The sequence below is a fragment of the Diabrotica virgifera genome, chromosome 8 (assembly GCF_917563875.1).
Source record: "Diabrotica virgifera virgifera chromosome 8, PGI_DIABVI_V3a".
Lineage (NCBI taxonomy): Eukaryota > Metazoa > Arthropoda > Insecta > Coleoptera > Chrysomelidae > Diabrotica > Diabrotica virgifera.
This window is the reverse complement of record NC_065450.1, coordinates 91,991,278-92,003,883: the sequence shown is the minus strand read 5'-3', so window position 1 is coordinate 92,003,883 and position 12,606 is coordinate 91,991,278. Positions and strand designations below refer to the sequence as shown.

The 12,606-nt window shown below is 33.4% G+C and overlaps 1 protein-coding gene across 1 annotated transcript in view; it reads right to left on the bottom strand.

The window, feature by feature from the left end:
- The window catches only part of LOC126890036 (protein mono-ADP-ribosyltransferase PARP11-like), a 50,333-nt gene that overhangs the window by 21,753 nt on the left and 15,974 nt on the right, over positions 1-12,606 (bottom strand). Inside the window, exon 2 of the mRNA XM_050658853.1 lies at positions 3,862-4,594. Coding sequence (XP_050514810.1) covers positions 3,862-4,576 — 715 coding nt within the window. The 5' untranslated portion in view covers positions 4,577-4,594. The remainder of the gene's footprint in view (positions 1-3,861; positions 4,595-12,606) is intronic.

Here is a 12,606-nt window from a genome sequence, read left to right as displayed (position 1 = left end):
ATGCACGTCAATTGCCAGGAAGTCCACGTCAGGTGGACGAAAATTTTGTGGGAATGTGTGTGTGGTGTGCGGTATTCCGTGTTTCACGAGAATACCATTCCCACGTGAAACCTGACAGCGGTTTCGATGGATGATCGAATATCCTGCGAAGTGTGGATCGCTTTTCGACAGAGTGTCTGTGAGTGCGAGGATCTGGATGTTGTGCTTCGACAGGATATTCTTGATGAGGGGTCTCTTTTTGGAGAGACCCTGACAGTTGACTGTGCCTAGGGTGAAATCCATAAGGGAGGGTGTCTAGTAGTTGGAGCGGAATGTCACCGTGACATTGCTTCCGTACCCGTGGACCACTGTCGAGTGGTCGTAGACTTGGCTAATTAGATTAGCCGTGATTGCTGCGATATGCTCGCGAAGTTCTGGCAACAGGTTCAGCAGCAGAGCAGTCTGGATCGACAGGATGTTCTTTGTTTCCGTTGGGAGTTCAAAAGGAGGGAATGATCTTTCGATCGATAGTGGCTGTATTTCGTGTTGGGCGGAGGGGATAGTGTGTCTTTGTGGACACTTATTGGAATATGCAGGGTGGTCACCACTGCAATTCGGGCATTTGGGTTCCTGCTGTTTTGTGCAGGCGCTGGATTTATGATTGCCGCCGCAGTGGGGGCAGACGAATGCTTTTTGAGGGCATTCGTCGATAGAGTGTCCGTTAATGCAACATTTGCTGCAGTATTTTGGGGTAGGGATAGTAGGATCGGAGCCATGTGGAAGCTCGGCATTATAAATTTCTCCGTCAAGAGTTATGCCTTCCCGCGCGCTGCCCTCTACAGCGGATTTAGTGGAACCACTGCAATATAAAATTCACCAAAAGGGGTGCAAAATGAGATCCAGACAAAAATCGATTTCCTTGTACCCCAACCATTGTTACATCGAGATGTCACTATATACACGTGAATACAAGGTGAGATCCAAAATCGGATCTCGCCTTGCAAAACGGATCTCATCTTGTATAGCTTATGATACAAACGGATCTCGCCTTGATATGAAGACATATATATATATATATATATATATATATATATATATATATATATATATATATGTATATATATATATATATATATATAAATATATGTATATATATATATATATATATATATATATATATATGAAAAAACAAAAGATGTAGATCTTTGAAACACACTCAGTGATCAAAAGATCCACAGGTACTGGTTTGGACGACCACTCGTACGAAAACAAACAAATGAAATAGAGAATGCGGAAAAATCCCCTTACCAACAATTCACACATCCACTACTTCCTACTTGGAAAAATTTTTTGAATAGAATCGAAGATCCAAACACCAGCTCTTAGAAATGTGTTTCGCCCTCTTCAACCTCTATGGGCTCATCGGTGAAGATGAGAGGTTGAATATCTTCAGACACATTCCAATCAAAAAACAACATGCGAGACCTAGACATAGCAGGAACGTAAATCTACGCCCAACCTGACAATGCCATTCTCAAGTTTTAATTCCCTAATTACTTTAGAGTAAGTAATATAATGTTTATGAAAAAACAAAAGATGTAGATCTTTGAAACACACTCAGTGATCAAAAGATCCACAGGTACTGGTTTGGACGACCACTCGTACGAAAACAAACAAATGAAATAGAGAATGCGGAAAAATCCCCTTACGAACAATTCACACATCCACTACTTCGTGCTGGGAAAAATTTTTTGAATAGAATCGAAGATCCAAACACCAGCTCTTAGAAATGTGTTTCGCCCTCTTCAACCTCTATGGGCTCATCGGTGAAGATGAGAGGTTGAATATCTTCAGACACATTCCAATCAAAAAACAACGAAGTAGTGGATGTGTGAATTGTTCGTAAGGGGATTTTTCCGCATTCTCTATTTCATTTGTTTGTTTTCGTACGAGTGGTCGTCCAAACCAGTACCTGTGGATCTTTTGATCACTGAGTGTGTTTCAAAGATCTACATCTTTTGTTTTTTCATAAACATTATCTTACTTGCTCTAAAGTAATTAGGGAATTAAAACTTGAGAATGGCATTGTCAGGTTGGGCGTAGATTTACGTTCCTGCTATGTCTAGGTCTCGCATGTTGTTTTTTGATTGGAATGTGTCTGAAGATATTCAACCTCTCATCTTCACCGATGAGCCCATAGAGGTTGAAGAGGGCGAAACACATTTCTAAGAGCTGGTGTTTGGATCTTCGATTCTATTCAAAAAATTTTTCCCAGCACGAAGTAGTGGATGTGTGAATTGTTCGTAAGGGGATTTTTCCGCATTCTCTATTTCATTTGTTTGTTTATATATATATATATATATATATATATATATATATATATATATATATATATATAATCCCTTCTACCGTAAGGTGTAGGGATAACAAACAACTCTTTAATTCTTATGTACAAATCTGCTCCATTCCTTTTTGTTCCTAGCTAACATCTTGGCTTCTCTCCACAACTTATCACGATTCTTCAATATTTTTGCTATCGCATCATCCCATGTTTCTTTTGGTCTTCCTCTTCTTCTTCGTGAGTCGCGTCTTGCTTCCCATATTGTTCTTGTGTCGCTTGCCGTCCATTCTTTGGCGATGCCCCCACCAACTAAGCTATCTCTCTTCTAATAATTATAAAACTGGTTATACTTTTAAATCATTTCTTATTTGCTGATTTCTCATTTTATCCATTTTAGTCACTCCTCTAACTCTTCTTAATCTTAAGCATTTCATCTCTGCAGCTTGTATTTGACTTTTTATTCTTTTTGTTAACACCCAGGATTCACATCCCTAGGTGAGTACTGGTCTGTACATTGATTTATATACACTTATTTTGGTTTTCCTAGACACTTATTTTTTATTTATAAATGTATTGTTTATAGCGAAGTACTATTTCGTTGCTTTATTTATTCGTTATTTCACTTCGATTTCTTGTCCTCCATTTTCATTTATTATTACTCCCAAATATTGGAATTGGTTAACTTGCTCTATTTCTTGGTTTTCTAACTTTATTCTCAAATTTAGCTTTTCTTCTGCTATTGCCATCAATTTCTTTTTCGTCTTCCCATTTATTCTCATATAATTTTCTTTTAGTACTTCATTCCAGATTGTAATATTCTTTTGCAAGTCCTTTTCATTTCCAGTCATGATTAAAAATTAATAACGGAAAGACCAAATCGATGAGCTCGAATGCGACACAAAATATACAAACTAAGAGTAAGAGAAGAAATAGACGAGTTTAACTATTTAGGAAGTACTATGTCGAAAAAGAATAGAGTGTACTCAAAGACGTCTGGAAAAGAATAAATAAGACCAAGAGCACTTTCGCAAAACTAAATAAGATATGGCGTACAAGCACCCTGACAACCCATGCAAAATTAAAAGTCTTTACAGCAGTGGTTGGCCCTAAGTTATAAGCAACCAAGAGCTATGGGCCCGAAAAGAAGAAGAGGAAATAGGAAAACAAATACGCGAACGGACAAACGGAAGTTTGGATGGCTGGGATATACTTTAAGAAAAAACGAAAACGAAATTCCAAAGAAAGTCTTACATTGGAACTCACAAGGAAGAACAAAACAAGGAAGGCCAAAGGAAACTTGGATTAGAAGTACCCAAGAAGAAGCCAATATGACCTTTAGACAGATGAGTTACATCGCGAAAAATAGGCAGAAATGGAAAAATGTTTCGACTACCATAAGACTACAGGAGGGATAATGGGTTACATACACAGATACATAAGGGCGAATTAAATTATACAGCTACTTTGTGATAACCAATACCATGAATTATTGTACTATATATGTATCGCTCAACATCCACATTCTAAAGATCTTTACGTACCTGTTAATCTCCAGTTAAAATTATTTCGGCAAATATCTTTAATAATTGCTCTCCTTGTTCCGTGGAACAGCATTGTTTCCATGTAACGGATTCCTTTACGAATGTATTCATCTTTTTTAAGTGCGTAATGTAGTTGAAGATAAGGATTGTGTACTTTCTCGATGCTATGTAATTTACAGAAACTTTTATTAGATTGAAAAAATATGCTCTTAATACGTTGATATTCCCAGGACTCTTCTCTCAGACTTTCTAATTGAAATACATCATTAGTCAATTTTATATTAAAATTGTATAAAATATTGAATACATGTGTTAATATTTCTGGATTTTTGCGTACTGGTATAAGGGCGGTTGTGTTCGTATGTTTCATAAAATGTTGATTTATCATTCTTGATGAACTTGAATCTCCTCCAGATGATGCCAGTGTTTCGTTATTATCTCGTCTAGTCTCTGATCTTTCCAGATTAGTTTTAGAGCTTGTAACACCACAACCAGGAGTTCTGGTAGTATTATCTGTAATAGCTTTAGGATGAATTGATGCACTGTCTGTGGAAGCTTTATCGGGGATTGACGATCTGTCTAAATCATTTCTAGAACTAGTTAGTGCTATATCATTAAAGATATTCAAAGTTGCAGGAGGAGCAATTGCGGTAGTAAAGTAGTCGTAAAGAACTAGTGGTAGTAAGATTAAGAGTATTATAACCAGAAGAACCATTTCCCATTTTTTTTAAATCTGCAAAAATATAAATATACATTAAAAAATGAAAACATTAAAACTCAGATGCATGCTAAATTTACGAAATGTTGTTCTGAAGCTATTTTCTTGTGGCATTTTTACAATTTTAACTATTTTTAATGGGAAATAAGCCACAATATTATTAAAAAATGATTTTTATTAACGTTTCGACGCCCAAATCGGGTGCTGTTGTCAAAATACAAAATACTACTAACATAAACAAAAATGTTGTTGCTTAGTAAAAAAATTCTTCTAATAATTTATTTAATTTGACTCATTTATATCGGCAATTCAGATACATATGATACATTTTAAAGTAGAAGACTTTAAAATGATATTGCCAATATTTATGAGTTGCGTTCCTGGGACGACTTTACTGAAAGATAGTTCATTCGATTACATGAAATCAACCCCAACTCAAGAATATCATTATGACACTAATGACACCTCAGTACAGTAAGTCACCACATTTTTATGGAGTGCCGAAAATTCATAAAGCGAACATACCACTTAGACCCATTTGTAGTACCACCAGTTCTCCTTGTAGTGAACTATCAAAATTTTTATTAAACATTATAAAACCATTTGCTAATAATGATGACACATTTATAAAAAAATACAAAACATTTTTTAAACAAATTATCAACTACTGAGTTTAATCCAAATAATATTTTAGTAAGTTTTGACATAAACAGTTTATTTACAAATGTGCCATTAAATAAAACTTTAAACATAATCAAAACGAAATTAGAGAATGATGATACATTAACAACTAGGACAAAACTAAATGTATCAGCTATAATGGAGTTATTGACATTATGTACTAATAATACCTATTTTCAACTAAATAATGAATTTTATAAACAAAATTTTGGTCTAGCAATGGGCTCCTCTTTATCTCCATTATTGGCTAATATATTTATGGAGGATTTCGAAACTAATATTAAACAAAATTTAAAACCCACTGTATGGTGGAGATATGTAGATTATGTGTGTTCAATATGGCCTCATAGATCAGAATTGTTGGATACATTCCTGAATATTATAAACGCAAGAAGAGACAATAAAATTTACAATGGAAAAGGAATATAATAACACCCTGCCTTTCCTCGATGTTTTACTCTCAAAGAAGGATACTGGATATGAGACTCAAGTGTATAGCAAACCAACACATACCAACAGATATCTCAATTACAAATCAAATCACAACATCAACGTTAAAAAGGGAATCATAAAATCCTTATATGATAGAGCCAAAATTACTTGTTCTAACGAAAATTCGTTTTTAGAAGAAAAACAATTCTTAACATCTATTTTATTAAAAAATGATTATCCTTTATCGTTTATAAATAAGGAATTGTCAAGATCGGATCGAATGGAACAGAACAACATAGAACGGGATCCTACAACATTCACAAGAAATAATACGAGGAAAATATCAATACCATACATAAAAGGACTATCCGAGAAACTTAAAACACATTGAGATCTATTCTATCTAAAACTAAACCTAACAATGGACAAGGAAGGACAAATAATTGTATTTATAAAATACCTTGTGAATGCGAACAGTTTTATATAGGTGAAACATCAAGACCATTAAACTTTAGAATAAGTGAACATCAATCTTATATTAAAAATAGAGAATTTGATAGATCTCAAATATGTCAACACGCATGGGATAATGAACATAGAGTTCAGTGGAGAGATTCAAGTATAGTCCTGAAAGAAACAGATAGTAAAAAGAGAAAAATCAAAGAAGCGGCTCTAATTATGCTAAACGAAACCAATTGTGTCGCAAATTCCTCGGTGGAATGCAGTAGGATGTGGATACCCATACTGAAAGAGGAAGTCAATAGAAAGAAAATACCACAATTAGTAAGTCAATAGTCGAGTTAGTACATATTTTATATTTTAGTATTCCATTATATATCCATGTATTATTGATATTATTTATAATTTAAACAAAATTATAGTAAAGTCAGAATTTGGTATTAATTTTGAGAGTAAATTAAATGTATGACCAAATACTTACGATGTCGGGATAGTATCACGAGGTTTTTCCTGGTTTTCCCTCGTGATTTACTATGAGATCTCTAACGCGAGAATTTTAATGTCACCGTTGCATGTGGTTGTCTTTTTAAAGACAGATCACATGCTATGATTTTTTTGAGACCGATATTCTTGAGTTGGGGGTGATTTCATGTAATCGAATGAACTATCTTTCAGTAAAGTCGTCCCAGGAACGCAACTCATAAATATTGGCAATATCATTTTAAAGTCTTCTACTTTAAAATGTATCATATGTATCTGAATTGCCGATATAAATGAGTCAAATTAAATAAATTATTAGACGAATTTTTTTACTAAGCAACATTTTTGTTTATGTTAGCAGTATTTTGTATTTTGACAACGGCACCCGATTTGGGCGTCGAAACGTTAATAAAAATCATTTTTTAATAATATTGTGGCTTATTTCCCATTATAAATAGTTAAAATTTACGAAAATTTAGAAATTAAGTTGTCAAACATTTTATTACATGGTTACGCTACAAAAGCAACGAAATTATTCATGATAGTACGGGATCCGAATATAGGTCGACCTGCCCCCATCTGCTTTCCGGATGAAACATTTTTTTATTAAATTTCATATATAAACGAATATTTTTAACATGGGTTGCCTATTAAAATCGTGTCATAGCTATCCTTAAAGGGCATATAGGTTGAAATCAATATTTCAAGCACATTTTTTTTTGAAAGTATGGCAGAATTATTTTATTTTTAAATTTAATAGGTATATTCAGTACAATTCATAGATTATTCAAAAAAAATTTCAAGGAAAAATATTGAAAAATAAGCCAACGGTGGCAAATTTTTAAAGACACCTCAAAAAACAATTAATTTTGCGGTGGACATCAGAACTTATCATTGGATCATGGTAAACAAAAAATTCAAAAAGATTTTATTAACTCGAGTTTCTCGAGGTAACTCTGTCGAGTTTTTTAGTTTTATCGAATTTTGACTTTTTGATATCACTCAGAAGTCAAAACAACGAATTTCTTTTGCAAAAAAGGTGAAAATCAACATATTTATTATTGTTAAAAAAAAATAAGCACAAATCAAAAAATATCTCGGCAGCTTTACCTCAAGGACTATGTAAAGAAAACGTATACAAAATTTCAGGTGTTTGTAAAGTAGTTTTTGAGTTAGAACGTCTACAGGCTTTGAAAGAAGCAGTTTTGGGAAAAACCCGTTTAAAGTATTGTCAACTTTTATTTTTATCAATTTCTTTTTTGTTTTGTAGCACGACAAATTAAACAATCATAAAAATATACTTAAACATTGTTATTTGGTCATAGGCATGGCATGATACAATAAATATATACTTTGTGCTATGTATCTTTCGGAATGCCTCGGTAGCTACTAAGTCTCAGAGACCTAGGGGGTGGATTCTTAAAAAGACTTTAAATATAATAGAAATTTAATTGCTCGAGTGGGCGCTATTGGATAAAAAGAAAATGAAAGAGTAAAAAAATAATAAAAATATATAGGTATCAGAAGATATAAACACATTTACATAAATATAAATATAACATGACCTACCTTAGTGTTCTCAGTTGAATATCATTTAGAAACAAGGGAAAGGGATCAGATAATAACTAATATTCAAAATTGGCTATTGATTAAGTTCAAAATAAGAGAGCTAAAAGGAACTACACCGTTAATCGGATTTTATTGTCTCATATGGTCAAAGGCCCTCTATATTTGAAAAACCGCGGAGTGCTACCCTGTAAATAGGTGCGTTTTTGAGAAAGGGGCGCATTAGTCATTAGGCTCAGAGTGAATTAGGGCGAGTTCTATGCACTTTTGGTACAAACACGTCTACAGGAAAATTGTTCCAGGTTAAATTTTCTATCGAAATATCACATTTTAGAGTCAAAAATATGTTTTTTACAAAAATATATTCAAAAGAAAAGCAAGAAAAAAACACCAAAGAAAGCAATTTTATTTTTTGTCCCATAACTTTATTCCTCAGGGATATAGGTATAGGTATTGCTTCAGCGAAAAATAACTTCAGTCCTTTCTCTTTAAAATAACGTTCAGTAGAAGTCACTAAGATTTATATTTTCCTAAATAGGATTTTTCAAAGTTCTCCGCTCATAACATTTTTAGCGCCATTTTCCCCATTATTTCGCAAACATTGTTCTGTAACTTTTTTCTACGCATTTCTAGGTATATGTAATGGTACCTACATTTAGTAGAAATAGAAGTCCATTACCTTTAAAATGGTCTATTGTATAAGGTTGTGCGACTATTTTTAAGCAAGTTATGCTTTTTCAAGGTTTTATACTTTTGATGATATCCGTAGGATATCATCAAAAGTATCCGTAATTTGAGAAAAATTTTAAAATAGAAGAATATAGTTGCATAGAGAGAGCGAGAGAGAGAGAGAGAGAGAGACATACTTTATTGATACAATGTACCAAAAGGCCATCGACCGAAGTCTTTCAGCCATAGTTGCATATTATAACAATTTTTAATTCCAAATAACTTTTCTTAATAACACTTTTCGATATTGTGAAATATAAAGGTACTTCATTTTTGAGCGAAATTCATATTTTTTAACATACCTCGTACACTATTGATAAAATTTTATATCTGATGATTGCATCTCAGGTTTTAGATTATGCAGAGCATTTTATAAAGAATATTTTTTTTTTCATAAAGTTAATACATAATAAAAAAGTTCGCGTATGGTTCCAGCTTACTGGGACCTGTGGCTTGTGTATATGTTACATTTTGAGAACGCATATATTGTTTAAAAATAGTCCTAGAATTTCTTACAATACACTATTCCGGTGGTGTGTGTTGACGGAATTAATTAAAAATAAGTGTAACAACGAACAGTAATATATTTATTTATTTTGGGTAAACAAGCGGTGTGTTTGCTTATATCTCGAAAGGGTATTGTTAGCGAGAGCGAGGGTGTGTCTACATCGTTCGCATGCTGTGTAGAGACTGACTTGCCGGACTACCAACTATTATGTCAACTGGTTGGCGGTTTTGCGATAATGGCCAGAAGGGCCATAAATTACTGCATCTGCCTTTTAAAAGATGAGAACCTTTTTGTATTTTAAGAAGTTGACATAAGGTCTGATAAGGTAATTAATTTATGGAGAATTCAGTTTGTTAAACTGAACACACCAAAAACATATTATCGTTAAGGATACATTTGGTTTCGTAAAACTTCTTAGCATCTGGTTTGTCGATTACATGTGAATTTTAAATGACTAATGTTGTTTCATTTTGAGAAAAGTTATTAAAAATTAAGAAAATAAAATTAGCAAAAATAGTAATTAAAGCGTATCCCTATACACCCCCGTTCGAGAGAATAAGACGATAGATAATACATAATATATACATTTGATGAAAATTGAAAATAACAGAAAATAAAACAACGTAATGTTTATACCACGAGAAAAAAAAATCACTGAATTCACTGTTAACCGACACTTTCTTGATATCTTCCAGTAAATCTCGTTTTCCTCTTCGGTTTACTGTTTGTTTCGCTGGACACTGTCATTCTTTCTGGCTCGTGATGGATACTTTCGTGAAGCTCGTACGCCGGTTTCAATCTGTTTATGGAAATTGTTATTTCTTTTCCATTTACACGGACGACAAAAGTCTTGTCTCCTTGCTTAATAACTGGAAGAGGACCGTGATATGGGTTTTCTAAGCTGCTTTTGATTGTATCGCGGCGGACGAAAAGGTGAGAGGTGGTTTTGATGTCTTTGAAAATGAAGCAGTGGCGTAGCGTAGTGGGGGCGGCAGGGGCGGCCCGCCCCGGGCGGCACTTTTTAGGGGGCGGCAAAATTTAACAATAAATAATAAAAATATTTTGTAAATATTTGAACCATTTTATATTTTTATCGCAACTGCAAATTCGGACCGATTGAAAGGAGCACGGAATTTTTCATTACTTATTTTGTGACGAATTCAGGGAATTCCTTTTCTTTGAATGATATTTATTGCGACTGGCAAGGCGTCTATAACGTTAACGTCTATACTGACTTGCTACGTTGCTATTCTTTTTATTTTTTTTCATCGACACATCGTTCTGATAGCAGCTATGCCGTAAATGTGACATGGCATCATTACAAAGACATTCTCGTCACTTTGGAAAAACTGACAGAGGCAGGTGAAAGCTTAAACACTAGAACAGACGCAGGTGCTTTACTAGTTTCGATGCAGTCATTTTTCCTTCTTTGTTTTTTGGGCCTATGGCAACCGGTGCTACATGAAGTGAATGATGCACAAAATATTTACAAACAAGGGGACTTGACATAAGATTATGCGCTCAGAAAGTAAATGCTTTGCAGATGATATTGACAGAGAAAAGAGGAATGGGCAAATGGCGCTGTAGGTTATGCAAAAATATGTGTGAAGAACTTGTAATTTCCATAAAACCTCGGAGGCGCCTAACAAGAAAGCATATTTTCAATAACGAAAAATGAGTTGAGACGAAAGCTGTTTTCTTCGTTAGATAGAGTTATTGTAGAAATTCGTGAGCATTTTCAACAGCAACAACACTGAATGTAGTCTAAACTACGCATCTGACGAAATTGACGAGCAAGGTTTCAAGCTGGAAAAGCTTCGACTCGAATTTCGTTGCTGCTACAGGCAAAGAAATTGTATATTGCAGACTCACTTGAATTATTTATAGTATATTATTCAACGAGCATGTAATGATGGCTATTACTCACGATGATGAAGTTTGCGACACGAGCCGTTGGCGAGTGTCGTAATTCATCAGAATGAGTATTAGCCATTACACGCAAGTAGAATACTATACTTTTTCTACGACCTTTTTTATTTGGATTGGTAGAAAAATATAATTATCAACTACTAACATTATTTCAAACGAAATATTTTATTTTTCATAAGAAAATATAATTTATATAACTATGGCAACACTGTTAGAATTACACTCCTTGAGCTTATGAAACAATCAAACAGTTGTCATTATGTCATGGAATGGAAAAATAAGACATACATATTTTAAGACAATTACATGAAAAATAACGTGTGCTCTCGATTAAAATCTATTGTACAATGAACAGTAAGTAAAACAGAATTCATTGATATAAATTTCATATCCGTAAGTCCTTTTACGAAATTAATACCGATTGTTTATTGTTTACCTTTTAATAACGTCAATCTTAAAATGTCAAATGTTGAAATTTAAACGTAAAAAATATACTAACCCATTTTAAAGTTAAATAGTTATTTATGATATAAGTGTTAAAAGTACACGTTTGAGGCACGCATGTGAAAGTTTGCAGAATGAGCAATAGCGAGTTCTGCAATTCACATGAGTGCCTTAAAAATGTACTTTTTAACACGCATATCATACAATATTTTTTCTACAAACGTAATTACAGGACAATATCTACAAAAACTTTTACTTGAACTTGACTGACATTCCATTTTTATATTTTTTTGACATTACATCAAAATTGCCTATACGGTCAATACAAACTGCAGTGCCTTAAAAATATTTTAAAGGACTAGTGCCTTAAAGTAGCATTTTTAACGCTCGTATGGAGTGCTAAAAATTGCATTTTTAACACGGTTGTAGAAAAAAGCCTTTAAACATTTTTCAAATTTAACTGTTCATATAAATTGCAATGATTATTTTATTAAATAAACAAGTTTAAGTAATTTTATTTGCTAATAGGTATATTAAAAGTGCCTTGCACCACTTGAATCTAACTTCAACCCGTGAGTAATGACCCGCGAGTGACTTCAGCCCGTGAGTAATGAATTATTACTCACGTGTAAAGTAATGGGTGTTATTATCTATTAAAAAATAGCGAATAATGACTATATTATTAAACGGTTGTAGAAAAAATTTATTGTTAAATCCAAGCTGTAAGATACTCTGCCCAATATTTTAATAACGCTCCGAATATTTTATTCAGTTATAAGCAATGCCAGCTGTGAAAGGA